We start from the raw sequence: 24,848 nt of genomic DNA, 5'->3' as shown, positions 1-24,848 counted from the left end.
GGGGGGGGGGGGGAGGCGACGGGGAGCTGATGTTCCAGCTGAAGGAGCCCCTGTGGCTGTGGGGTTTTGAGGAGGTGAGCACACAGACGGCGACCTGGCAAGGAGCCAGGAGGTGAGCACAGAGGCAGGGTGTAGAAATATTCCAGGGTTGGGGGGGCGGATACAAAGCAGGTCAGTTTGGCTGTGAGGATCCGAATTTGGGTGGGAAGTGGTAGCAATTAAGATTAAGTGTCCGGTGAGATCCGGTTGCCGGGATAACCAGTAGGGAACCATGACAAGGTTGCTTTTTGGTTTTGTTTTGCCTTTTTCTTTTTTTTAAATCAGAAATGGCATGATGAATACTGGGTTTAAGAAAGAAGTTTAGAGAAGACACAGGTAGGATTATTTTGGGAAAGAAAGACTGGAAATCCAAAGGTCTGAGCCTCTCCTGAGGATCCCAGCTTGTGCTACCAAAGTCAAGATCAACGGGGTGGCTGGGAGAAGGCAGGGGAAGGATCAAATCTGAAAACTGCCATGGAGCGATTGCCAGTATTTAGTGTTCTAAGGGATGGAAGCGTTAGCACTGTTGGATATCTTCCTTCTGCCTGATGCATGCAGAATAAGATACATAAGGAAGGGAAGAGACAAAGCACCTGTCATGGTCTAGACTTTTATAAGTATTCATTGTATTATCTCATGTAACTCACGACCTCCCCTGAGGACAAGGTATCAGCACCACCATCTTCCAGGTGAGGAAACAGAAGCTTAATAATTCACCCAAGATCCTATCCAGAGCTAACGAGGTAAAAACCCTGTTGACACTGTGTGCTTCATCCATCCCAGGGACTATGCAGGCACTTTACTCTGAATCCCCTCATCTCACGCCACAACATGGCAGGGATGGCTCCTTCATCATCCCCATTTTACGGATGGGGAAACCTAGGGCTAGGGAAGTGAAGGTCAGTGGCCTAGAGAAAGAGGCAGTGAGAAAGGGCAACCCCGGGTAAGGAAGCGTTCCTCTGCTTCCTCATCTGTAGGTTGGGTATGACACGCTCACCGCTGGCATCGTGAGAGGTGAGAACGAGTTCACCCAGGTAGACGCCGTGAGAACACAGCCCGCCTGGAACGCATTGCAATGACTGGTCGTGTTTATTAACCTGTGTCTCTGGACCTTCTCCGACAGCTAACTGCAAGGCTCCCGCCTGCCAGTCAGCCCTCTGGGCGAGCGCTCGGGGGCAGGTGCAGCAGGGATGTCTGGGAAAAGGAGGTTTGCTGCGAAGGAGTAGAAACCCCCAGAGCAAGAGGAGCTGCAGGGGTGTGGCTCTGCTCTGATTACCACCCGCCACTCACCTTCTTTCTTGTCCTTCTTTCTTGGTTCTGGAGCAGCTCCCCAGGTCAGCCTCAAACCTCGGATTTCCCCTAGAAGAAGAAAAAGGGAGAGTTACACCCGGAAACAGGATAGTAAAACTCATCTTCAACTTAAAATACAGAGGGAGTGGTCTCTGAATGCCAGGACGCCTCCCAAGGACATAGGAGTCTAATAATTGTTCACTCCTCAACATAGACTAAAACTACATTCATTCTGAATAAAGGTGAAAATCCATTTCCTCTGTCAGTCACAGACATGGCAAACTGGAAGGATACTTTCAAAGAAATACAGGGGATCATTCTAATAACTAGAACTACAATAAAAGGAAATAAATATTACATTGGATAGCAATTTTTTTTTCAAGTTAAAACTTAAATTTACAGTGGACCTATACCAAAAAAAATAATAATCTATTGCCAAAGTCCTGAGTTATTCTGTGTTTTTTTTTGGGGGGGGGGCTTTTACTCCAAGACTCCTATGACACTACTTCTGAATTTTTTATGTTCTGACCTCATAGCATGTCTGAGTTCATGACATGGGACAGCACACGCGGGACATCTAGCTCTGCCCAGTCGCTGTCATTATTACTATTCTTTCGCTTCCTCCTGTACGAGCTTCTGGAGCGCAAGGCTATTGAGTGTCATCATTATAATTCCTAAGCAAACGCGTGAGGTTACCAGCAGAGCTGCCGCTGCTGCTAAAATAGATATTTAATCTTTAAATCCGACCCCTGTCCAACCTGATTCAGACACCAGGAAGAGTAGTATTTCAAAAGGTGTTTAAGATAATAGCCCCATTCTAAGCTTCCCCATCATTAGGCTCAAAGAAATCACTCTAGATCCCTGCGTTGGCAAATGAAAACAGAGGGAAGAAAGAGAAAAAGCGGGAAAATAAAACCATCAGATTTGAAACAGAAAACCTGTAACCTTCACTCACAAGGGAGAGGATTGTTTGGGTGGTGTTTTGTTCTTTCACTGGACGCACGCATACATCATCTCGGGGCTTGGATCACTCCCGTGGTTTCTAGAGTTACGGAGGACAGCGTCCAGGCTGGTACTCTGCGGCCGTCCCCATCAACCAATGCCCGCCACCAGGGCAGCATCCCCTGGGCCCCAGCACCCTCTCCCCCCGACCTGGGGACACACGTCTGCTCCACTAGCTTCTTCCGCCACGCCCACCAACTTATCCCAAGACCAACCTCAAATGCAACGTGGGGCTCTTGACCACAGGGCAGGGAACTCAACCATTTGAGCTCCGATGTACCATGCAATGCCTGAGACCTAACTAGATGCCTCGTGCTAGAAAATTCATCAAAAAGAAGCAAGCAAAACCACAACGAACCCTCCAACTCCAAGTCGGGCAATAGAACGGATTCCCACTCCTATTACTGCTGTATATAAAGCCACCCCCATGCCCAACCCATATCAGTTTGTTAGGTGGGGAGCATCCCATAACCTCATCTAAGCTAAAGCCCAGATGAATGGAAATGATTCCAGTCTTACCCTTCCGGGGGAGATAGGAAATTCAACACAAGTCAATCGAAGCTCACCTGGCCCCAAGGCATTTCAATACAACCAATGTGGGAGTAGACCTTGGGGAGTGGGGAAGTGGGAAACTTACACCCTATGGTGAGGGGGACGAGATCTGGACAGGAGAAACGGTTCTCACAGTCCAGGTTCCCAGACTTGGCTACCTGCTGAAACCACTGCCCCCCTTCCCCTGGGCAGCTGGGAAATCATCCTGAAGCCCGGGTCCCACTCCCGGCAGTTCTGATTGGCATAAACTCAGGACTGAGCATGGGTTAAAAAAAAATTTAAGCTCCCCAGGTAAGTCTAACATGCACCGAAATGTAAGGATCATCTGGAGATTCTATTAAAATTCAAATTCAATGGGTCTGAGGTGGCAGCCTGAGAGCCTGCATTTCTAATAAGCTCCTGGGTAAACCCAGCGCAGGTGGTCCACAGAACACACTCTGAGTAGCCAGGGCTTAGCAGGGATGCCCTCAAACACCCTCCTATGTCTCCTTCCCCAGAAACCTCAGGCAAACGGACCCTACTCCACCCTATCTACCCTCCCCATCGCCTGTACAGTAGGCCCCGAGGCCTGCCCAGCTGACTTCTGAAGTGCCAGACGGTAAGAGACATCACTCACATCCCAAGAGACAGCTGCCCCTCCACCACTCCCCTCCTCCCCTTAATCCCGTTCTCGGCAATCCAACCCCCAGCCTGAAACATACTCTAAGAAATAGGGCCGTCAACAGAATGGTTTGTTTCTGCTCTGTCCCTTAAAATGAGTGGGGTTCTTCCCCTTTACTTCTTGTGTCCACAGGCCTATCCAGGGCAGGCAGGCTGCAGGGCCTCTGGGAAGCCTGGGGGACCGTGGATGTAGCCTCTCCCTGCCCACGGCACACTGGCTCAGCATCTGCCATGTGGAGCCCTGCACACCCACCTTCCCACTGCCTCTCTGTCATCCGTGTGGACCACGGCAGGACAGGGAGTGGATGGCACTCCCTCGGAACAGGCCAATGGCAGCAGCCCACACCTGGCACCAAATCTCTGCGGAAGGCCAGAGCTTGCCACAGGTTACCCACAGCCAGCCCCCAAAGGTCCCTCCCTTCCATCTGTACCCCCCACCCCAACTAGTTCATTCCAGGAGTCTCTAGGGATGTCTTGAGCCAAACACCACCTAGTGGTTCTTGGCCTGACCACCTCCATCCAAGATGGAAAGGGCTGGTCCGCCGGGATCCCTCCCCCTGAGGAACAAAAGGCCCAGCAGATGAGGCCACAAGAAGACACTGGCCTGGAACATGTCCAGTCCCACCCAGCCCACAGCCTTTCCAGAAAGCACACCACCTACGCTGTCAGTCATGCAGACAACAGAAAGCCACACATTGCAGCAGAGGAAGGGTAGGCAGGGTAAGGCAGGAAATACAGGTGAGATCAAACACAGGCTTTTAACACTCTAAGTGAGAGGCCCCTCTTTAGCCAAAATAAGGGTTGCAGGTTGGGAGAATTCTTGGACCTTCTGAATGGGTCCAATGTCAGAGGGGAGTGACTTCCATAGAGCAGGTCAAGTGGCCGGCAGGAGGCCAAACCACTGGGTCCCACTTCGGAACATACCTAAGGCCGACGCCCACTGAGCTCAGAAGGCAGTGCCCAGGACCCCGGCCCATGAAAATGTTCTAATTTCTTATAAAATTAGAAGGAATAATATGAGTATAATATGAATGCCTATATAACAACGAATCCAGCCTGGATAACAGTCATCCTCACACCACTACGATCATAAAATGTCATTCTTAAATTTTTTTTTTTTTAAATGTTGGAAGGGACTCATGAAGACAAAAGTGCCTAGGTCATGAGCATCTAGTCCAGCTCAGAGTTCAACTTCCTTCCAGCCTCCAAACTTGCCACCCTTTACACAGACCCTTTGTTGAAGGCCCTTGGCAATCCTCAACGCCACCACTGTTTCCCGGAGCCCCCCGCCCCCGCCCAAAGGCCTTCCCCCAGCGACGCTCCACTGACTCTGTTCCCAGCTCATCTGTTCCATGCAGGTGTGCTGGGCCTGCTTTGGACCAGGCAGACACTCCAGCAGCTCCCAGCCCTGCTTGTGTGGAAGCAGCTGAGCCTGGCAGGGAGAGCAGCACCTCTGAAATCCAAACACACGCTCAGCCCCCTGCAGCATAAACACCGAGCATACATCCCAGCCAGGCCTATAAAAGATAATTACACAATCTGACCTGGCAAATTAGGCCCATAGAACCGTCTACTTCGTACAATGAATTCAAGGGTTGTATCGGCAGGAAAAATCAACCTGGATCTTTACTGGGATTTGCCCCCAGGTCAGGATTAGGGTTTATGTATCTTTTTTCATTTTCTTGCTGAGGAAGGGTGGAAGGGCGTTCTCTGCTGCCCACCCCTTCTCCTCCCCACGCCATCTCGGTCTGGCTTTCAGACAAGCCAGCTGCCCAGTGGTCTTTCCCACAAACTAACTCACTCCAGCTAAAATCCAAATAAAGCACCAACCAGAACACAGAGAGAGAGAGAGAGAGAGACAGACAGACAGACAGAGACAGAGAGGGAGAGAGAGAGGGAGGCAGTTATTTTTTCACAAAAGAAAAGTTGGGACATCTCAAACCCAAATCAAGGGCTTTATTAATTGGCGCTAACTCAGAACAAGTAAACAAAAGAACTGACATGCCCAGATGGCAATTTACCTCCTAATTATTCTGGCCCAACTGTGAAATGTGTACTTGGAGAACACTCATATATGCACATCTCCCTAAATACACTGTCTCTCTCTCCATCTCCTTCCCACCTCCCCTCCAAGGAGTCTCTGGAGACGAGATGCCTATTAGCAGGAGCTGGTGCCCATCTCCTTCGCCCATAAACAGCTGGAACACCAAAGCACTGTTACTGGAATGTTAGGACAAGTAGACACCAAGTGAGGCTCACCCTTCATCTCACCGAAACCAGCACTGTGGCCAGGCAGCAGGCTTTCCCTCTCTTCCCTAGTGCACCTTTCTGGGGGTTTCCCCTGGGGGAAAAAATTCCCTAGCCGGACTCCTAGGTCAGCGTTGCAACTGGGGGACAAAGCTCCAGTCAGTCCGGGGGTATTTAGTGCTCACACGTTTGTGGCTACTGCAGAGTGAGGTCTGAGGAATGAGGCGGTGATGAGGACGCGGGCGGAGGAGTGCTTCGTGCCGGCGTGATCTACCTGTGAAATTATCTCAACAGGCCTCTCTAGGAGACTGACCTGGCTTTTCTAAGCCTATCCGTGGAGCTAATGGTACTTTTGCTCTTTAATCAAAGTGGCATGGGACTGTGTCGTTGTCCATATACCAAAAATATATGTATGGGGGTGTGTGTGTGTGCACGTAGCTATGTATATATGTGTATTGTCCAGGACGATGACTTTATGGGAAAGCAAGCCAGCTCTAAACAACAGCCTTTGACTTAAAACAATAGAAATCTTGTTCTCTTGCTCCTAACCCAGAAGGATTCTAGGTGACCCACTTCAGAGTGGAGGAAAGGGGTGCTGGCATGTGCAAACTTATTGTCAGCTGGGTTACAGTCTTCGTAAAGAGCTCTAGCCAAATCTCAGCTTCTGATTCCAAAAAGGTTGAGGCAAGCGTACACTTTTTGGAAGGAGACAAACATCCAATCTGTGCCGACGACATTTAGGAGTCTTGGAGGAAGGATGGAAGCAGCAAAGAAAAGCGTCCCTCTTCCTGAACAGCGAATGTGCTGGACACGGGCTTCATTCTGCAGAGCGGCCCTTTCCAGGCCTGGGCAACGAGCACGGAGGACGGACGAGGGGCTGTCGAGTATCCGGCACGAGTGTTGCTGATGGACGACACAAGAGTCTTGGTAAATAATCAAAACAATGTCATACACTTACAGGTTCTAGAGTCAGAAGGTCTCAGACTAAAATCCTCGCTTGGCCACCAACTAGCTGTGTCACCCTGGGTCCCCTCCTGGGTATCTCACCTGAAAAATGGGAGCCGCAGCGGTGACCGTTTTTGTGACTAGTAAGCCTTCCACAACTGTTAGCCATGGTCATGCCTGTTATTTCTGGTTGAGGATGGAAAATAGGATTATGCTTGTCTGTATTTCACACGCTGGGTATTGGTACTAAATTAAACCACGCGTTCAACTGCGTCGCGTGCTTCCTGGTCAGCGGTAAGTAACTGGTAAGTGTGAACTGCTAGCAGTGTAAAAATAAATCGATTACAGAGTTGCACAGTTTACAAAAACGAACTTGGAAGGAGAAGGCAAAAGGTTAACCACTGTCATTTCTGGTAGCGAGTGTATGGGCGATTTGTTTTATTTCTACAGGTCTAAAGTGAATAGGCATTGTTCGGTTAAGAGGGGGGGGAAGCCTCGGTATTTAAAAAGATAATACAAATAAAATGGACTTCCAGAGTCTTAAATTAGAAATAAAACTATAAATGCAGTTTTAAAAAGAACAGTCAGAACAGAAGTTGCAGGATTGCTTGTGAAATCAGAAATAGATATGGCAAGCTTCCCCCAAGCTGGTGTTCGAGGTGAGATCTGGCAGGGGTGTGCCTGGCATCTCCTGTGTGATCCGCAGACCAGGGGACAGTGGCTCCCAGGTGACAAGTGCGGGTGATTTCAGAGGCAGCCGTGGATTTCACCAACAGGCCAGCAGCACTTTCCACTGAAGGACGCAGTCCATACTGGCTTGAACTATAAACTTGACCAAGAATCCTAACCCAGCTGACACACTGCAGGCCAGAGGGCTAACAGACCTGCTCCGTGGCATTTTCCAAATACCTGTGCCTTTATAGACAGAGGGCTCTGATGACACTAGCTCTTTGGATCAGGACCTGTGGCTCCGTGCACTTCCCGGAGCCTGTTACATAACCCCTGGCTGGGAACAGAGGCCAAGCTCCATGGAGACAGCTGAGGCCACGCCAGAAATACGGGGCCTGCTGCTCCATGAGAGTGTGGAACAGGGAGAGTGGATTTGAGCCTGAGAACCGGGATCCTCATGGGCCTTAATGTGGGTGTCCAGACTCAGGAGCTCCCCGCTCCCCTCCTCTTCCTCCTGGGTCCAGTTTGGGGGGTACCCCAAGGCTCCAGCTGAACACCCATCCTCTCCCCTGGTCCTTGAAGATTCCCCAAATCCCTGCCCCTGTCCTTTTTCCTAAGCCACAGAGTGCAAAGCTGCCTGCAAGACAGGCTGATCACTGATTCCCAAAGAACATCAAATTCTCCACATCCAATGGTAACTCCTTCTGTCCCCCTCAACCAGGCTCCCCTTGGCACCTTCCCATGTCAGTGAATTTAACTTTGCTGTCTCAGTTACCCACATGGACAATATCCCCCCAAATCACATGAGTCACTACCTCTGGTCAGTTCTCCCGCCAAGGTGGTTCATAATCCATCTTTTCTTACATCCCCACAGCCAAGGCTCTCGTCAACCTCTGGTCCAGAAGGTCCATGTAATAAGAATGTCATTTGTTGAGTGCTGACTGTGTCCCAGCCCTTTACATGTGTTCCCTTACTTAATTCTCTCATCTTGAACCATGTCTCACACTGTTATCCATCCCTCCGCATACTAGCTCTATGTCTGGCCTGAAAAGCTCCACACTCTCTGGTGCCTCAGGGCCTTTGCACTTACTGTTTCTGCAGCCTGAAACACTTTAACTTCCAGAGTCTCAGCTCAGACTGTGCTTTCTCAGAGAGGCCGTCCATGATGACCCTATGACACGGGCCACCCAAGCAGTACAAGCCACTCTGCTCTTCACAGCACTTAACCTCATCTGAAATGATCGCATGTGTTTATTTAATTTTAGTTTGTGTCTCTGCGTGCAGAGAATGTATCTGGTTCTCCACTGTAAGATCAGCATCCATTGTAGGATGTCCCCCTCTTTCGGTCAAATAAACGAATGAATGTTAGTATCCCTATGTGGGAGATGAGGTCACTGACATGCAGAAAGATTTAAAACTAGCTCTAGGTCTTGAGGCTAGTCAATAGCTCCTCTGGCACCAGGGGTAAAGCTGACAGCGACCTTGCTATTCCGCCTTCTACTGCTGCTACAAATCCCCACCTGGGCTTCCTGCCTTGCAGCTGGCCTGATCCAGCCCCTTCTCTATTGCTCTCCCAGGTTATTATTCTGAAGTATCGATTGCATCTACCAAAATCTGCTCCACAGTCGTCAGCGGCTCCCTACTGCCTTCTATGCACAGACCAAACCCGCCCGTCTGAAATCAGAGGCCATCGATGCTCCGGCCCTCCTCTCCCCAGACTTGTTTATAGGACCTCTCCATTGCTATCTAATCTTTGCTCCCCACACCTGCAAGGCCTCCCTCCCTCTGCGCCTCCCTCACACCTTCCCTTTAGGCCCGGCCCGGGTACCACCTTCTATAAGAAGCCACCTGACTTTTCAGCCCTCGGTGGTGGCTGGCACTTGAGGCCCACAGTATTACTGCTCGAACCCCCGCCCCCCCCCCCATGCACCAACCATGAGAACAGATGGGAAAGGTTACCTATCCTCTCTCCTCCACAAGGAGATCTTCCATTCCTTTAGGGTGGGCATATGCCTCCTATGTGTGGCTCCCTAGAGCCCCGTTGAGCACAGAAAACCTTAATGAGAGGAGCCTTAGTGCCATGTGTCCCCCTCCGGCCCGCAGTGCTCCAAAGAAGTGGGTGGCTGGCCGCAACAATGGCAAAGCTCTCTCCCGAGTGCCAAGCCAGACAGGCTGTGCTTGCTGCTCTGGGAGGCTCTTGGACTCCTCAAGTCTTTCCTAACAACGCACCTCCACCTAGAGCTGCTAACACTCTGACCTCGCTCCTGGGTCTTCCCTGGGCAGAGTCTCTAACAGCAGCCGAAAGACCGAGCCCAACCTACTGTGGTTTAAAAAATCATAATAGAAAGGAAGGGAGGGAGGGAGGGAGGGAGGGAGGGAGGGAGGGAGGAAGGAAGGAAGGGAAAGAAAGAAAGAAAGAAAGAAAGAAAGAAAGAAAGAAAGAAAAAGGGAAGGTAGGGAAGGAAGAAAGAAAAAGAAAGGGAAGAAAGAAAAAAAAAGGGAGAGAGAAAGAGGGAGAGAGAGAAAGAAAAAGAGAAAGAAAGAAAGTTAGTTTACAAGCCCATAGGGTTTTCTCTTTTGAAACCATGTCTTTGCCCCTGGGGACACCTTCTGCCTACCCTACGGTGTCAGTAACCCCCTTCTGAGCCAGAGCATCAAGGTGGAGCAACCCCAGGCAGGGATCAGGATCAGGATCAGGATCAGGATGTGTCTGTGGCTGAGCGCCTGCTGAAGGCCAACCCGCGGAGGTGTGCGGCCCCGCGCCCTCACCCTCCCGCCAAACCTTGGCCTCCATTTGCGTCGGTTTCACCATGTTTAATGGAAAATAAAATGCTCAACTCAAAAACACTTTTCCAATGATATTTTAAGGGAAAATGAGATCACAGAAAATCAGGGAGGTAAGTTTAAATGGTGTAACCCCAAGCCACATTTTTTTTTCAAAGAATCCCCCGAGAGGCTCGTTCACCAAGTTTGGGGGTGGAGGTACCTATGTGGGGAGACCTGACCCTAGAGGCCACCTGGGCAGCAGCAACACTCACAGTGCCGTGAAAAGTCACGATGCTACCTGAACCCACGCCCTCACTGCAAACAGCCTCCCCCCTGCTGAGGCCCAAATGGACCCTGAGGTCCCTCAGGTTTGCGAAAGCTGCCGGCGGCCCCCTTGCCAGCCAGGCCAACACTGTGCTCTGCCAGAGATACCAAATGTTCCCTAAACCCACCCCAGGCCCAGCTCACTGAGCTATGAATAGTTATTAACATTAACTCGGGGCATTAATTAAAAACCGTTCAGCCAGGCAAATTCTCATACTTTTAAAAAGTCATTTGGGTAATCGCCTTTCCATGCCACCAACTTTCCAAACGACTGACAGGTTGACATTTCATAATGTTTATTTTAATCAAGAAGAGGGAAGGAGCCAGTGTGGTTCCCCGGTTCACTTTTCAGGTGCCTTGATTTATTGATTGGCAAATCCCCACTTCATAGCTGTACAGTGAGCCTGGAGGGAGAAAGAGGCTCCCACCTCCCTGGGTCGGTGTCTGGGCTGGTGAAGAGGGAAGTGCCCCAGGGCATCGTCACAGCTTCATCCATCCTCCTCCCCTCTCCCAACACCCAGCAACCTGCTTCCCCTGGGCGGGCGGCACCACGGGACCTCCCAAACTCTGCTCCAGGCTGCATACCACCCCATCCGCATCCCCTCTCTACCAGAGAAGGGCTACTTCCTGCACAAATATCCAGTGGGGGGGCTCCTATTTCAGCCAACTTAGGAGGCAGGGGGCAGTGGGGACTAGGCTCTTAAACTCTCAAACTTCTCTCTTAAGCCAGCAGAACCCAGAACTCAGGCTGGCCTGCAGGAGTTTGAACCCCACCCCCAACCACTTAAGTCTTGGGTTTCTCTGCGCCATAGTTTCCTCATCCGTCAGCAATTTGTGTGATAAGTATAATGCCTGCCTATAAGGTTGATTGGAAGGTCAAATTAATATTAGTAAAGCGGGGTGCCTGGGCGGCTCCGTCTGTTAGGCGTCCGACTCTGGATTTTGGCTCGGGTCATGATCTCCGGGTCATGGAATCGAGCCCTGCATCAGGCTCCGCGCTCAGCAGGGGAGTCTGCTTCAGAGTCTCCCTCTCCCTCTACCCCTCCCGCGCTTGAGCTCTCAATCTCTCTCTCTCTCTCAAATCTTAAAAAAAATGTATTGGTAAAGCACTTACAACAGTGTCTGGGGCATAATAAATGCTCGAAGTTTAAGACCCCTCCCTCCTCCCCACTACACACAAATAAGAACCCCAGCATTTAAGTGAAAACACAGTTGAATTTGCCCTGGTTGACGGGAGCACTGAGAACCGGGCCTTGCCCATTCCCCCCAGTTTCCTGTTTCGGCGGTGGGGGCGGGGGGGGGCACTAAGGCCCCTCCAAGGCCCAGCAGGGTCCCAGGCACAACATGTGATAGCCGCTGCTCCTTCTGGGGACCGAAGGCACTGAACTTTCCATCTGACACCGTAAGCCTGCCCACGCCACAGAGTCTTTAATGGAAAGACAAATAAGCTTTGCCGGGAGGCTACGCGGAGCACGGTGGCCTCCCTCTCCAGGTGCCCCCGCGTCCAGGGCAGCCGACGACACTCGGCCGGCCAGGGGGAGAGGCGTGAGGCTCGTGTGAAGGTGCACGCTCACCACCCAGGCCCTCCTTGGGACCACACCGTGACCCGCCAGCATGATGGACCCCAACCGCAGCCCCCACCCTGAAGGGAAGGAGGGGTTTTCTTCAGGAAAAACCACCACAAAGCCTTGCAGCAGACTTAGAGCAACAAAACACGACACAGGCAGACACAGACCTTGTTTAAAATCACTGCATGCCCCTAGCGCATTTCAGTAGTAATGGAGCACCTACTGCATGCCCAGATGTTACTGTAGGCACCAGAAATACGAAGCAGAGAAGGCAGGTGCCAGGCTCCCCAGAAAAACTGGTAGAAAAGGTGACATCAAAACAACCGATACTCATACCCTGTGTTATGTATTATGCGTGTGTATATTATCTATTATAACACACGTGTCATACGCGTGGCTGTCTACATGTATACACACCATAGCGAGGAGCTGGGGGAGAAGGCGGCTCCCACCTCCCGGGGTTGGCAGGATGGGGGCATCCGGGCTGCGGAGAAGGGAAATGGCTACGGGGTCAGTTGCCAGAGGGTTAACTTGGTTTAATGGAAAGCAGGATGGAGGGCATTTCTGCATAGGAATTATAAGTCTGGCACTTCCTAGCTGTACAATCGTGGGCACCAGGGTTTTTAATACTTTGCTGAGCATCAGTAAAAAGCGTGCAATGCACAGACACCCCCACGCAGGCAGGCAGTAGGTGATCAATTAAATGCCAAGGGAGAGGAAGCGAGAAAGCCTGGCAGGGGTGGTGTTCAAACGAGGCCGTCGGGAGGTACTTGGCTGTGCTCGAAGTCAGACGCGCAAGCGAGAGGCCCTCCTGGGAGCCCAGGGGCAGCACGGCCCCGACCCTGCATTTATGCTATTTTATCACCCCCATCAGCAAAATCTGGGCCATCCTTCCTCCTCCTTCCTGTCTCCCGGGGATGTCTGGGGACACATGAGAACCAAGCTGGGGCAGAGAGCGGGGTAAGAGATGTGTGATTTCAGAAGAAAGGCAAGCCGTGAGCTGAAAGGATGATTATTTTACTCGTGGAAGCCATGTGTGGGCAATGGCTGTGGTTTCTTCGGGTTTATCAGGAAATCCTAACAGAAAAGAGGTTATTTAACCGAGACCAGGAAAGAATGTGCAGAGATTTTAAAATATTAAACGGAATTCCTAAAGCCCCATAACACAACGCCTCCTTTCCCAAGCTCGGCCGATTTTAAAGCCTTGAGCTGTAACCAGGGGTCGGACAGCTCACAAGGCTGTTGAACTTGGCTCCCCCACCCCACAGCGACCAGCCTCCCTCAGGAACCGGGCAGCCCAGGGATCCAGCCTGGCTCCTCACGCAGCGTGGCACCACTGGCTTCTGTTTGGAGTATAATCTTCAGACACGGTTACTTAAACTGAGAGTCAGAGGTCATTCCAGGCTTCCAATAAGACCCAGGACCTGTCGGGACTCAGCCAAACCTGCGAGCCCATCGACAGACACGATTAACTCTGGAGGAAGGCTGCGGGGGCCGTGGGCTCCGGAGAGATGGAGGGTAAATTGGGAGAGGTCCGACCTTCTGCCAAAAAGCTCAGAAACCCCCATACACATACCCAAAGAGGCTGCCGGGGAGCAGTGATCACACACGATGGCATGTGTACAAAGGAGCACAGAATAAAGAGGCCTTGCAGGCAACGGCTCAGAGCCTGATGCAGAAACTCAACGGAATCCAACTCAACAGGGTGCGCAATGCAGACCGATACATTAGAGCCGCACATCACACCAAGATATGAGCAAGCAAAGTTTCATTAACTTACAGAGGTGAAGGGTCAAGTTCATAACTGGGGAGAAACTGGGTATGCCCATGGCCTTAGATGGTTCAGAAAGAATTGGATAGAATGACATTTGCACAGGCATCAATACAAGCTTTAGTACCAGTGGTTTCCAGTATTACTCGGTGGACATTCATCTCCTCCTACCTAGCTGCTGTCCCCCAACTCTCTCATGGCTCCTGAAAATTTCTAGCTGGGTCTGTATTATGAGAACTTATGGGAGCTGTCTTACTATCCTTACCAGGATGAATGCCCCTTGAGGGCACAGTCCATAGGCCAACTCATCTTTTTGTGCCATTGGATTAATGTAAAACCCTTCAGAGTGCCACTTTCAGAAATCCCACTTCCCAAAACTTCCTCCTTTCAGGATGAGGATGGAGATCACTCTACTCTTGTGTGTGTAGGAAGATGTAGGGGAGTCCAATCTTGCCACAATCTGATTCCAGGCTATTTCCAATGAATAACAGGCAAAATTTAACACTACCTGGTCAAGAGATGGTTGGAGAATCAGAGGTTGTAACTTGTACCCCCAAGTGGCTTAGAAGCCTCATAAGTTTGAGAAGATAGTATCTTCCAACCCTTCTTTGGTCAAGTGAGAGCTACTGCTTAGTTTTGAAAACAGACAGCATTTGTAGTCAAGTAGAAGAGGCAGCAGGGAGCAAGGGGTGTAAGAGAAGACAAGAGGCAAGAAGGCTTCCCCTGGAGCAGGGTTCTCAGCCACAGCACTGGAGACGTCTGGAGCTGGATCGTTCTTTGTGCTGGAGATTGTCCTGTGCGTTACAGGCTATGGGATGTTTAGTGGCCTCCCTGACCTCGCCCACTAGATGCCAGGAACATCCCCCATTTGTGAAAATCAAAACTATCTCCAGACCACTGTCTGATGTCCCCCGGGGGCAGGAGGATGCAAAGCCACCCCTGGTTGAGAACCACAGGACTAGAGTCAGGCTGGCCACGGATTAGCAATGGGATCTGAAGGCTGTCAGAGGTCTCTGTTCCTTAACGTTCTCGTCCACGAGATGAGGACACTGGAGACTCCACCAGTGTTTCCCACACGAGGGGCGAAGCATCTCCTAGTGGTACCTGAGATAACTGCTGGCCACTCAGACGTGGCGTTAAATATGACTGAGTCACACAGAGATGCTCTTCCCTTTTCTGGTCACTTTCCACACTGATCAAAGCAGGAAAAGCGTCCCCATTTGGTGCCTTAAGTAATACAACCTGCAACCTTGACCATAAGAAGAGAGAGCAATTCTCAGGCACAGAGACTTGGGAAGGCCACAAAATCTCAATCTTTTATGATTTCACTGTATTTTTATGTCCAGTGACCTCCTAATTCCATTTATGATAGTGGTGCAGATTTTCCCCTTAATGTATGTTTATTTAAGTAAACTATGAACCCACTCAGAAAAATATTAAGAAAATAACAGTATGTGTGCCAGGATGGCAAAAATCATAGAAGTCTTAGGAAGCGCTGGAAGGGTTAACGCCACCCTTCCCCCATCGATTTCTAACTGCCCACTGGACATGTTCTCAGGTGCCTCGTGAGAACCTCAAGACAGGAGATGAGATTAGTCATTTGGAAATTCTTGAATCCAAGTTCCCTCGATAGCTCTGTTGTAAAGGTTGGTCATTTGTCATCTGTCACGGGTCGAATTGTGCCCCCCACGGAACAAATTCATAGGTTCAAGTGCTAATCCTCAGTACTTCAGAATGTGATCTTCTTTGGAAAGAAGGTTGTGGCAGAGGTAATCAGTTAAGATGAGGTCATACTGAAGTAAGGTGGGCCCCTAATGCTGTAGGACTGGGGTCTTTATAAAAAGGGGAAATCTGAATTCAGACACACAGGGAGAATAGGATGTGAAGGTGAGGCAGAGACGGGGTGATGCTTCAACGCAACAAGGGACGCCCAAGATCGCCAGAAAACCCCCAGAAGCCCAGAGAGCGGCATGGGACAGATCTTCAAACTCCTCAGAAGGAACCAACCTTCTAGTTTCCAAAGCTGTGAACGACAACTTTCTGTTGTGTAAGCCACTTTATTTGCAGTCTTTTTTGTTATATTAGCCCTAGCAAACTCATACATCATCTCAAATTCATTCGCTACTTTGGTGACTGTCTTCTGCACTCCTGAATCTCCTTGCAGCGTAGGGCGTGCAGACATACTTGCTGAAGAATTTGTGTTCCTTCGGAGATGGTGTTATTACTTAGACCTCAGAGCCGGCAGGATTCACACTGTTCTCCCTTAAAAACTGTCCTGGCCTCTCGTGTAGACATTCATACCAACTGGGCCTTTCAACCAGAAGGCTCTGGCTACCTCCAGGTGCTTAGAGCAGGCTCCGAAGTTCCAATACGCAGGGATTTGAGAATTCACGCCCCAAAGCAAACTCTCAACTCGGAAGGGTGCTCTGGTGAGTGACATACACACAAACCCTTTTGAGTCCTGCCAGAAGCACCCACCCAACATGTTCACGTAACGCTCGGCCTCTCACTAGCCCACAGCGGCAGGAACTAGAGATTCACCTAATACTAACACCAGATCGCAACCCAGGACTTTTAGATACTGCCAAGGGACCGAGAGACTGCAACTCCATCTTTCTGGTTCAGAAGATGCCCCTGTAATCTTTCACCTCTGCAACATACAACAACGACAAATACGCCAAACTCATGATCCCGCTTCCATTTTTTTTTCCACCTAAAATAAATATACCATTGTCCCACACCTCTGATCACAACCGTAGTTTGAGAGATCGATAACGAGGCTTGAATGTAAAACCATCCTCTTTCTCTCCCTGTTCTGGGAGTAGCCAAGTATAAACCAGAGCCCACAGAAATGTAGGCGGCCAGAAAGCACAAGTGCCCCACCGCGGCCACGCACATCGTCCTGCCAGCTCCCATCCTGGAGGTGGGAGCCCCAAGAGTGTTTGGGCATTGATGGAGAGTCAGGTGCTGTGCTGGGAGCTGGGACTTCGTCCCTCACACGGCCGACACCGCCTCTGCCCACGTCGCTTGCTTATGTCCCAGGCAGGGACACCGGTCGTGAGCAAGTAAACACAAGCATTCAATGATAAAGCATGAAGCTTCTGGGAAGAAGAACAGAAGAACGATAGGGGATGGGAAGCGAGTCACAGCGATGGCAAAGGACCGTCTCGGGGACTGACAGGATACCTGAGGGACGAGACTAAGTTAGCCATGCGAGGGAACATAGGGAGCTGCGGCCTCTGGCTGTCCCCCAGGCACAACTGAGGTGTACCCCACTCCCGGGCCACACTGCAGAGAGTGGAAATTCTGAAACAGTTAAAGCAAAAAATAACTAGGCTTGAGAGAACACAAGACCCATGAGGATACAAGCCAGGGGAACACTCATTTCCACACAGGGCAGACATGACCTCAAGGTAAGGTAAGAAACTCAGAGAGTCCTTGAGAGTAGTGCCTCATTCTAGCACCTACCACAGAACTGAGTTTTAAAGGAACCGAGCAGAAATGTGAGATTTTACCCCTCCAGTCCCCTGGGCTCTGGGAAGGCATTGATGAGGGCCTCAAGCATGACCAGTCGACCTTTTATCACCATGAGGGAAGCGTGGTTAAAATGAAATTAAATAAAGTCAAGTCTTCCTGATTCCTTGTCCCTCGTTGGGATAACCCCCAAGGCAAGCCTGGAAAATCCCTCGGCTGCTGGGTCACTGGGGCTCAAAGTTCTCCTCCTCTTGGCCCCACCTGCCAATGGAAAAGTACTAACATCTCAATGGCTGGGTTTCTTCCAGGGGTCCCTACTGGAGACATGTCTATGCACCCCTGCCCCTCCCGCCCATATGCTGCAGGGAAATCCCACCACACTGGGTTGAGCCCCAACCTCCCTCTCTGGCCTGCCTGGTTTCACAGCCTGGAACAACCCTGCCCAAATAACCAGGCAGTCAAGTGTGGCCAGGGGCCAGGAAAAATGCCTTGAAAAGCAGTGAGCTCTTCAGATCCGACGGCTCGCAGCTTGGCTGGGACGCCACCCGGGGTGGAAAACCAACGAACATGAAGATCTGGCGGAGTGAGGAGGGGAAGGAGCCCTCCACACCCTGCAGACCGGCGGCCTCAGGGTCCAGCACCACGGGGCACGTGGTGACCGTGAAGGGGGCGCTTCCCACGCAAGCCAAAAGCTCTGGCACGGGAAGGGCAGGGGTGGGCAGTGGGGGCCACGGGTGGACACTAGGACCTCCGTGCCTCTTTTCATGAGACGACACACCTGACTGGCCAGGGCACACCTGGACGCCGGGCAGGCCAAGCTCTCCAACAGTTGCTCACTGTTCCCTGAGCGCAGAGGCCTGGCAGCCGCGCTCCTCACAGACAGGGGGGCTTTTCTCCTCCTCGGTGGGCCACGCCTTCCCAAGGCACATATTCCCTCCGTCCAAGTGTTTCGTCCAAGCCCCAGGCTCTGACCACAAAAAGTGCCCTTTTCTTTGGCGGGCTCACCTCAGACGTGAGGTGCTGGAGAGCCAAACCGCCGGCTAAAAGGACATCCCCAGCACATTTCTTTCTAGTCAGAGGGTCCAGGGCTGGCGGCCACAAACAGCACGTCCCCCATCCTGCGGCCCTCCAGAGTTGCTCCCCTGGTTCCTGCTTTATTTATGGCCAAAGGGCAGTTGCCTGGAGGAGCTCTTGGCTCCCTCAGGGTGCTCCAGGTTGACCCAGCGCAAGTCGGGCAAATCTCCGGTGGGAGCCAAAGCCGTTGAACACAAGGTCTTCAGGTCTCGGCTCCGTCAGTCAGGGCTGCTGCAACCAGACCGACATTTCTGGAAAAAATGCAAAATCTAATGGCAACACCCTTCCCCCTGTGAGCCTCCCACCAGAATACTCCAACGTGCTCCTGGTGGCTCTGCCCTCATGGTGGGATAGAGGGACACTCTTCACGGGAGCTTAGTGGATTACTTCTTAAAAAAAAAAAAAATTTTTTTTTTTGGTCACACAAAACCCAGTTGTGAAAGGAAAAGAAAATGCCAGCCCTGTTTGACAGACATCAGATTTATGATCATTTTTTAAAGCCTCAAGTACGTCACAAGAATTGGCCCACCCACTGCACTGCCCCAATTGTAAACACGGCCGGGTGCCCGTCGCCGCTCTCCCCCTATCGGATCTGCGGTCCTCCACCTCTAAACGGCCCTTGTTTCCCTGCCTCGGTCTCTGGTGGGTTAAAGTAACGCCCGGCTGTATATATGCGGGGAGCACACCATGGAGCTCTCTGGGCTAAACCCCCAAGACAAACACGGCCGGCTCACGCCTGCGCCATCGGCAGACAGGCCGCAGATGCTAATAAACACAGTTGGGGTTTATGGTCTGCGCATCGATTTCTCCATCCATCTCCTACCCGACGAGTCAGGAGATCTTTTTTTTTTTCCCCCTTCTCTTAAGGTATGAACTCAGTAAACTGTTGTCAGGCTTGGCGATAAATTTATGAATTTTGGCCTCCAGATGTGGCTGGAAAGAAAAGTCAACACAGGGCAGGAGCAACCGCGTTTCAGGTTTGTGCCCTGTGAGGCTGAGTCTGCAGAACCAAGGCCGAGAGAGACTTGTTTGCACTTCTCAAGGAGACACCGGGAGGTAGATAGCTTTCCTAAAGGTAGGGATGCTGTTCCGAGCAGGAAAGAGAGGCCCAGGTCCTCTGGACACCGTAGGGTAAGGACTGGAATGCAGGGATTTGGCCCCTTATCCGGAGTCACTCACAGCCCGGTCCCCCTCTGGCCCAGGGGCGGTCACAGCGGTGTTCTCCTGCGACTTGGGACTAGGACGCCAGGCTGGTGGGGGAAAGTCTTCAGATCAGAAAGAATTCTAAACATCCCTATCACAAGATCTACTTTGCTGGTATCATTTATCCAGAAAGAGGAGACAGGGAGGAGTTCCAAAAAGAGGCAAAGGGGTCAAGTGTAAGCGGACAGGTCTGTCTATTCCAACCATGAACCCATAGGTTTTATTTAATTTTGAGGGTCAAAAAACTAGTGGGGCTTGGGAGCCTTTGAAATCAGAAGTCTAGCTGACCTATCCATAGTGAGAAGCAGAGAGAAAAAAAAAACATGCCCCTCTGAAAAATGCGATGTGTTAGAAGTTGGCATTTCTTCTGCTATTTCTCTAGAGGGGAAAAAAAAGAGAGCGAGAGAAAGAGACTGAGCCCCAGGCGTAGCGTTTGACCGAAGTGGAATACTGCATGTCTTTTTGGAGTGTATTTGCTTTAGCAAAGTAATAAAACAAAAATTCATAAGGCAAAGGCTTTCTTGGTAACAATTCAGCGGAAATATTTGTGGAGTCGTGACCAACTGCACATACTGAAGATATTCCCCATGGAAATGGCTTGGCGAGGTGACAGGCTGGGCATGTGGACCAGCAAGGGGCAGTGGTCACTACAATCCACTTTTGTTCAGTTCCAGAGAAGAGGCGAATTATTCACCTCCAAACATCGAGTCACGCACCTACATGGGCATGAAAACCGGATCTAGGAAGCCGACGAGAGCTGTCACTCTGGGGGTGCTCATGTGTGACGCGTTTGGGACTTGCACGGTTTGGGTTGGACATATACGCATTTTATATCTTGTTCTGTTCTTAAATGGAACTTTGAGACGGACCTGAAAAATTTCCTCCTTCTGTGATAAGAAATCACAGAATCACTGAATTACGCCCTCAGGAAGATTCATGAAAGGTCAACTATCAATTCTCTGCCTCTGTACTCTGACGTCATGGGGGCATGAGGCATGCAGCTAGTTGGTTCGGTGTACGGACCTGAAGTGTGCTTTGGCATTCTTTTGGAACTATGTGATGAAATATAAAAATGGGAGACTTTCAGGTTGTACATAAAAATCTGGATTTCTGGATGGTCTTGTGAAAATGAGAAGATCCACGACCCCATACATGTGTTCCTACATTAGAACAGTAGCCACCTGAGAAGCAGTGGCCTCTTGAAGGTGGGGTGTGTGCTCTCCAGTGCCCGATAATCTACACTATGCCAAATCACCGGCCTCATTCATTCTCCTGGGTTACCTTTGTGGTCCCTGTAGGCATTTGAATTTCTAATTCCTGGCCAAAAGCATCTCCACTAGATACTTCTTATTTGATCTCTTTCATGGCAACGTCAAAGATGGAATGATCCACTCAGCCCTCCTACCTACATAGAAATAACATAGCGTGGTAAAAAGGGGATCAAAGATAAGAGAAGATATAACATCAGTGACTGACCCTCTTGGATTTCCTGGTGCAAGCCAGTAGAACTTTTAGCGCTATGATACATCGAAGTCCGACCATGAATGATTGGAAGCAGGTGTGTCTTAGATCTGTGCATTATAGATGTTACTCGACAGCAGCATGAAGCGACCCAAGAAAGCATCCAATGGACGCTAGTCACCTTTCTCTCTCTCTCTCCCCCACATTTGAGTTATCGTCATAGGCAGATCACAATATTAATGTGTTCTCAAGGGGCTTACGGTCTTTTCAAGGGGCAATAATACAATAACCGTGTGTTTGTATAAGGACCCAGGAACCAGTTTGAAGGAGCTCCCACTGGCCAAATCTGGGACATTTTGAGCACCAAAATAATTAAGTAAAGCAGTGAATTATAAACGACTGAATAGCTAGGTATTCATGAGTCCACGCCAAGAGTGAACAGACTCACTTGTTTATTATATAAACAAACAGGGAAACGGGTGGACTCTGGGCAACAGTAGAATGCCAAGAACCAAATGATCAATGTTGAGGAAGCACGGGAGGTGGAAAATTATTTGCAACCATTGCGGTAAAGATCGGATCAGGCAAGAATCATCACTGGATGCTAATTCTAGGAAGAAATTTCGATGAGGATCTTCGCAGGACTTTAAAGTATGTCCCCAACAAGACTGTTTATTAGTTGCAAAGAAGAAAAAACACAGTAATTATACACTGGAGAAATCAGACCACACCTTACATGGGTGGTCAAAATTAACATCATCAATCCTGGACAGATGAACACTGGGTATCTCTAGCTGTGTGATGCTGAAAAAGACACCATACCATCTATCCAGCAGCTCCAGAACACATAACCTCAGTCTCACCACAAGAACACTTCAGGCACAAAATGAGGGATTTTCCATTAACAAAATGGAGATGGGGGGTGGGGGGAGAACTGTACTCTTCAAAAATGCCCGTGTCATAAAAAACAACGGCTGTGGGAATGTTTCACATGAAAGGGGGCTAAGGACCCAGGACACCTCCGTGTAGTAATGGACTCTAGACTGCATTCTGTACCAGAGGGAAATGGTACCAAAAAGGACGTTATTAGAACAACTGACAAAACCAGACAATGGCTGGAGAGTAGACAAAAGTATCCCGTGAGTATAAATTTATGAAGGGGGTCGCCCAAGTGTGGTTACTTACGAACATATCCCTCTTCTTAGGAAATGCTCATCGATGTATTTAGAGGCAAAGGCCCATGAAGTGTGTAACTTACCTTTGAGTGGTTTAGGACAAAAACAATACAGAGAGAGATAGAGGAAATGATAAAGGAAATAGGGTAAAATGTTAAAAACAGGTGAATCTGGGTAAAGGATTCAGGAGTGCCTCATACCGTTTTGAGAATGTTTGAATTATTTCCACATTAAACGTTTAAAAATGTGTGAGCACGCATGTGTGTGTGTGTGTGTGTAAAAGCAAGACAGCGCATGAGCATACTTTAGGCACAAATCTGTGGCACAAGCCACTCAGAGCGGAGGGGTGAACACCAACTGGCGAAGTTGGGAAGGTTTAACGTGGGTCTTACAGACAGGTAGCTCTCAGAGTTAAAAAGGTGGAGCTTTCCAGACAAAGGAAAGAGCAGGCGCCAAGATCAAGCAACTGGAACCTAAGTGTCTACTGGGGGTGGGGGGAATATTTCCCCAAACAGACTCAAGGTCTGGAAATACTGAAAGCCAGTGGCGGACCAAGATGGCAGGTTAAGGAGCTTACTTTTGGGATCACGTGTAGGGTAGGAGCACCAGGGGGCATATGTGAAAAGATGTGTAACCTACTAGTGAGTAGGACAGACTAGAGAGACGGGCACTTGGCCAAGAAAACCAGTTGGGGGCCACTGTCAAAGCCTAGGCTGGTGGTCGCCTAATGGCCACAAGATGAACATCAGTGTCCCACAAGAGGAAGGCCCACTAAGCATTGTTAAAAGATTGACAGCATAATGCCTTCCGCAAACATGTTGTGTTTTTCAAATACTTAGTAGATAAAATATTAAGTCATGACTCAGTCAACAGGAGTCTGAAAATACGTAATAGTAATGTGGGTCTTCACATTTGAAAGGGTGAGGAGCTCTGGGGATAGGGTGTCAAGTTCCTGCCCAGGGCAGGGCCACGGAGAAAGGGGCGGGGGTGGGGGGGATGGAAGGGTGGATGAAAAGGGCTGTACAAGTTTGGGGAACAATACTTTTAGTTTAATTATAACACATTTGTTAAAGACAGCAGAGTGGAACGTACTCCCAGGAAGTGCAGAGAGGCACAAGACATAATAACCCTTGTTTTTAAAGAGCCAACATTGCAGGTATATATTAAATTATAGTGACCAGCAGAATGCCAGCCAAAAGGTAAATAGGTAATAAAACTTAATGTGGATGTCCAGACAAATTGTTTTACCCCAAGGAGAAAAAAACCTAGGGCAGAGCCCAGCCTGGGGGCAAGAGTACCTTGGACTTCAAAGGTAATGAATTCGAGGAGGTGGGTAGAAAAAGAGATACACAGAGCTGACATTTGAAGAAATCCCAAGGCTACAGATGCAAGTTTCAGAGCTGTGTGTGTGTGTGTGTGTGTGTGTGTGTGTGTGTGTTTTATGAGGGGTGTGGCCAAAACCCTGGCAGCAGATTGGACTCTAGAATAGAAACCTAGGGCTGAAACTCATCCCCTGTGAGCAGAGGCGGGATGGGGGAATTTGTGGGTGGTCAGTGTTGAACAGGCCAGAGTGAACACAGGAAGAACTAAGAAAAGGCAACTAGATCTGAAGTGGTTTGGAGGGAACCATGCGGAAGAGCGGGAAAAGCCGGAGTGGGATTTCCAAGAGGAAGGGATGGGTGAGCTGTAGAAATCACACACAGGATTCACAGAAATCTTTACCTCTCCATTCAAGGAAGGGGGAAAGTCAGTGGCAACGTCCAAGAACATTTTTCAGCTCAGAAAGGCCCTCGGACATGTTGGCGGAGCCGGTGAGAGACAGAATGAATGGGGGGGGGAGGGTCCATGTGAGGAGAGGCCTGGCCACACCTGAGAGGCAGTGCTGCTGAGCTCTCTTGCCTGCATATGCGATTTGGGGAAGGAAGGGGTTAAGTGGGAGAAGGGAAAAGGAGAAGAGAAGTGGCCAGGGGAGAGAGGCAGGCAGAGCCTGCATAGAGTGGAGAGGACATGAGGAGACCAGGCGATGTGCGCTGATAGTGGTATTTTTTTTTAATGCCGGTGGGAATCCCATCCCTTGTCTTCCTCCCATTCTACCTGCGTATCACTTACGGGTTTAGTGAGAAACCATGGCAACAGGAAGCTTGAAGAAATGACTGAAATGCTAGGAGGACACCGTGCCTCACGGGGCCATACTTCTGTTTTCTGGGGAACTGGATCCTTTTAGCAACAAAGAGTGAGATGTCCAGCAGGCTGCTGCTGACTGTCCCACAGCCGGATCTGACCTTTACGGGACAGACAAGCTGGCCGCAGCTAGGGGCCAGGCACAACTAAAGCGCAGGTTCCCAATATCAGCCCAGCTCTGGGGACTCTGTGCTAGGAGGCCTCTGCCCCTCCTGCCAGCTCACTCCCAGGTGCCCAGGATCACCCCAGCCCTGCTCGCATTCCGGGTCCTTCTTCGTATCCTACAAGTAACAAGCAATCTACTTCGTCAAGGGATGCAGGAGAAACCTGGGCTAGACTCTGCTGCTGCTCGGGGATCTCAGTCACTGTTTGCTCTGCATCTTTATCCCCATCCATACACAGTGCTTCGAACCCCCAAATCAGACAGCAAGGTGCTGCAGATTGAAT

The 24,848-nt window shown here is 50.1% G+C and overlaps 1 protein-coding gene across 2 annotated transcripts in view; it reads right to left on the bottom strand.

The window, feature by feature from the left end:
* SLC39A11 (solute carrier family 39 member 11) overlaps positions 1-24,848 on the bottom strand; it is a 582,750-nt gene that overhangs the window by 18,700 nt on the left and 539,202 nt on the right. The window contains exons 9-10 of one of the 2 annotated variants that reach the window (XM_040640317.1): positions 6,485-6,693; positions 1,330-1,398 (exon numbers count right to left, since the gene is read on the bottom strand). In XM_040640317.1, the coding sequence (XP_040496251.1) occupies positions 6,528-6,693 (166 nt within the window). In that variant the 3' untranslated portion in view covers positions 1,330-1,398; positions 6,485-6,527. Of the gene's footprint in view, positions 1-1,329; positions 1,399-6,484; positions 6,694-24,848 lie in introns of those variants that run through there. The other variant, XR_005837336.1, reaches the window with a different exon arrangement.

This window comes from Ursus maritimus, unplaced genomic scaffold (assembly GCF_017311325.1).
Source record: "Ursus maritimus isolate PB19 unplaced genomic scaffold, ASM1731132v1 scaffold_24, whole genome shotgun sequence".
NCBI classification, from domain to species: Eukaryota; Metazoa; Chordata; class Mammalia; order Carnivora; family Ursidae; genus Ursus; species Ursus maritimus.
Note: the sequence above shows the minus strand (reverse complement) of the source record. Positions and strands in the feature narration are given on the sequence as shown.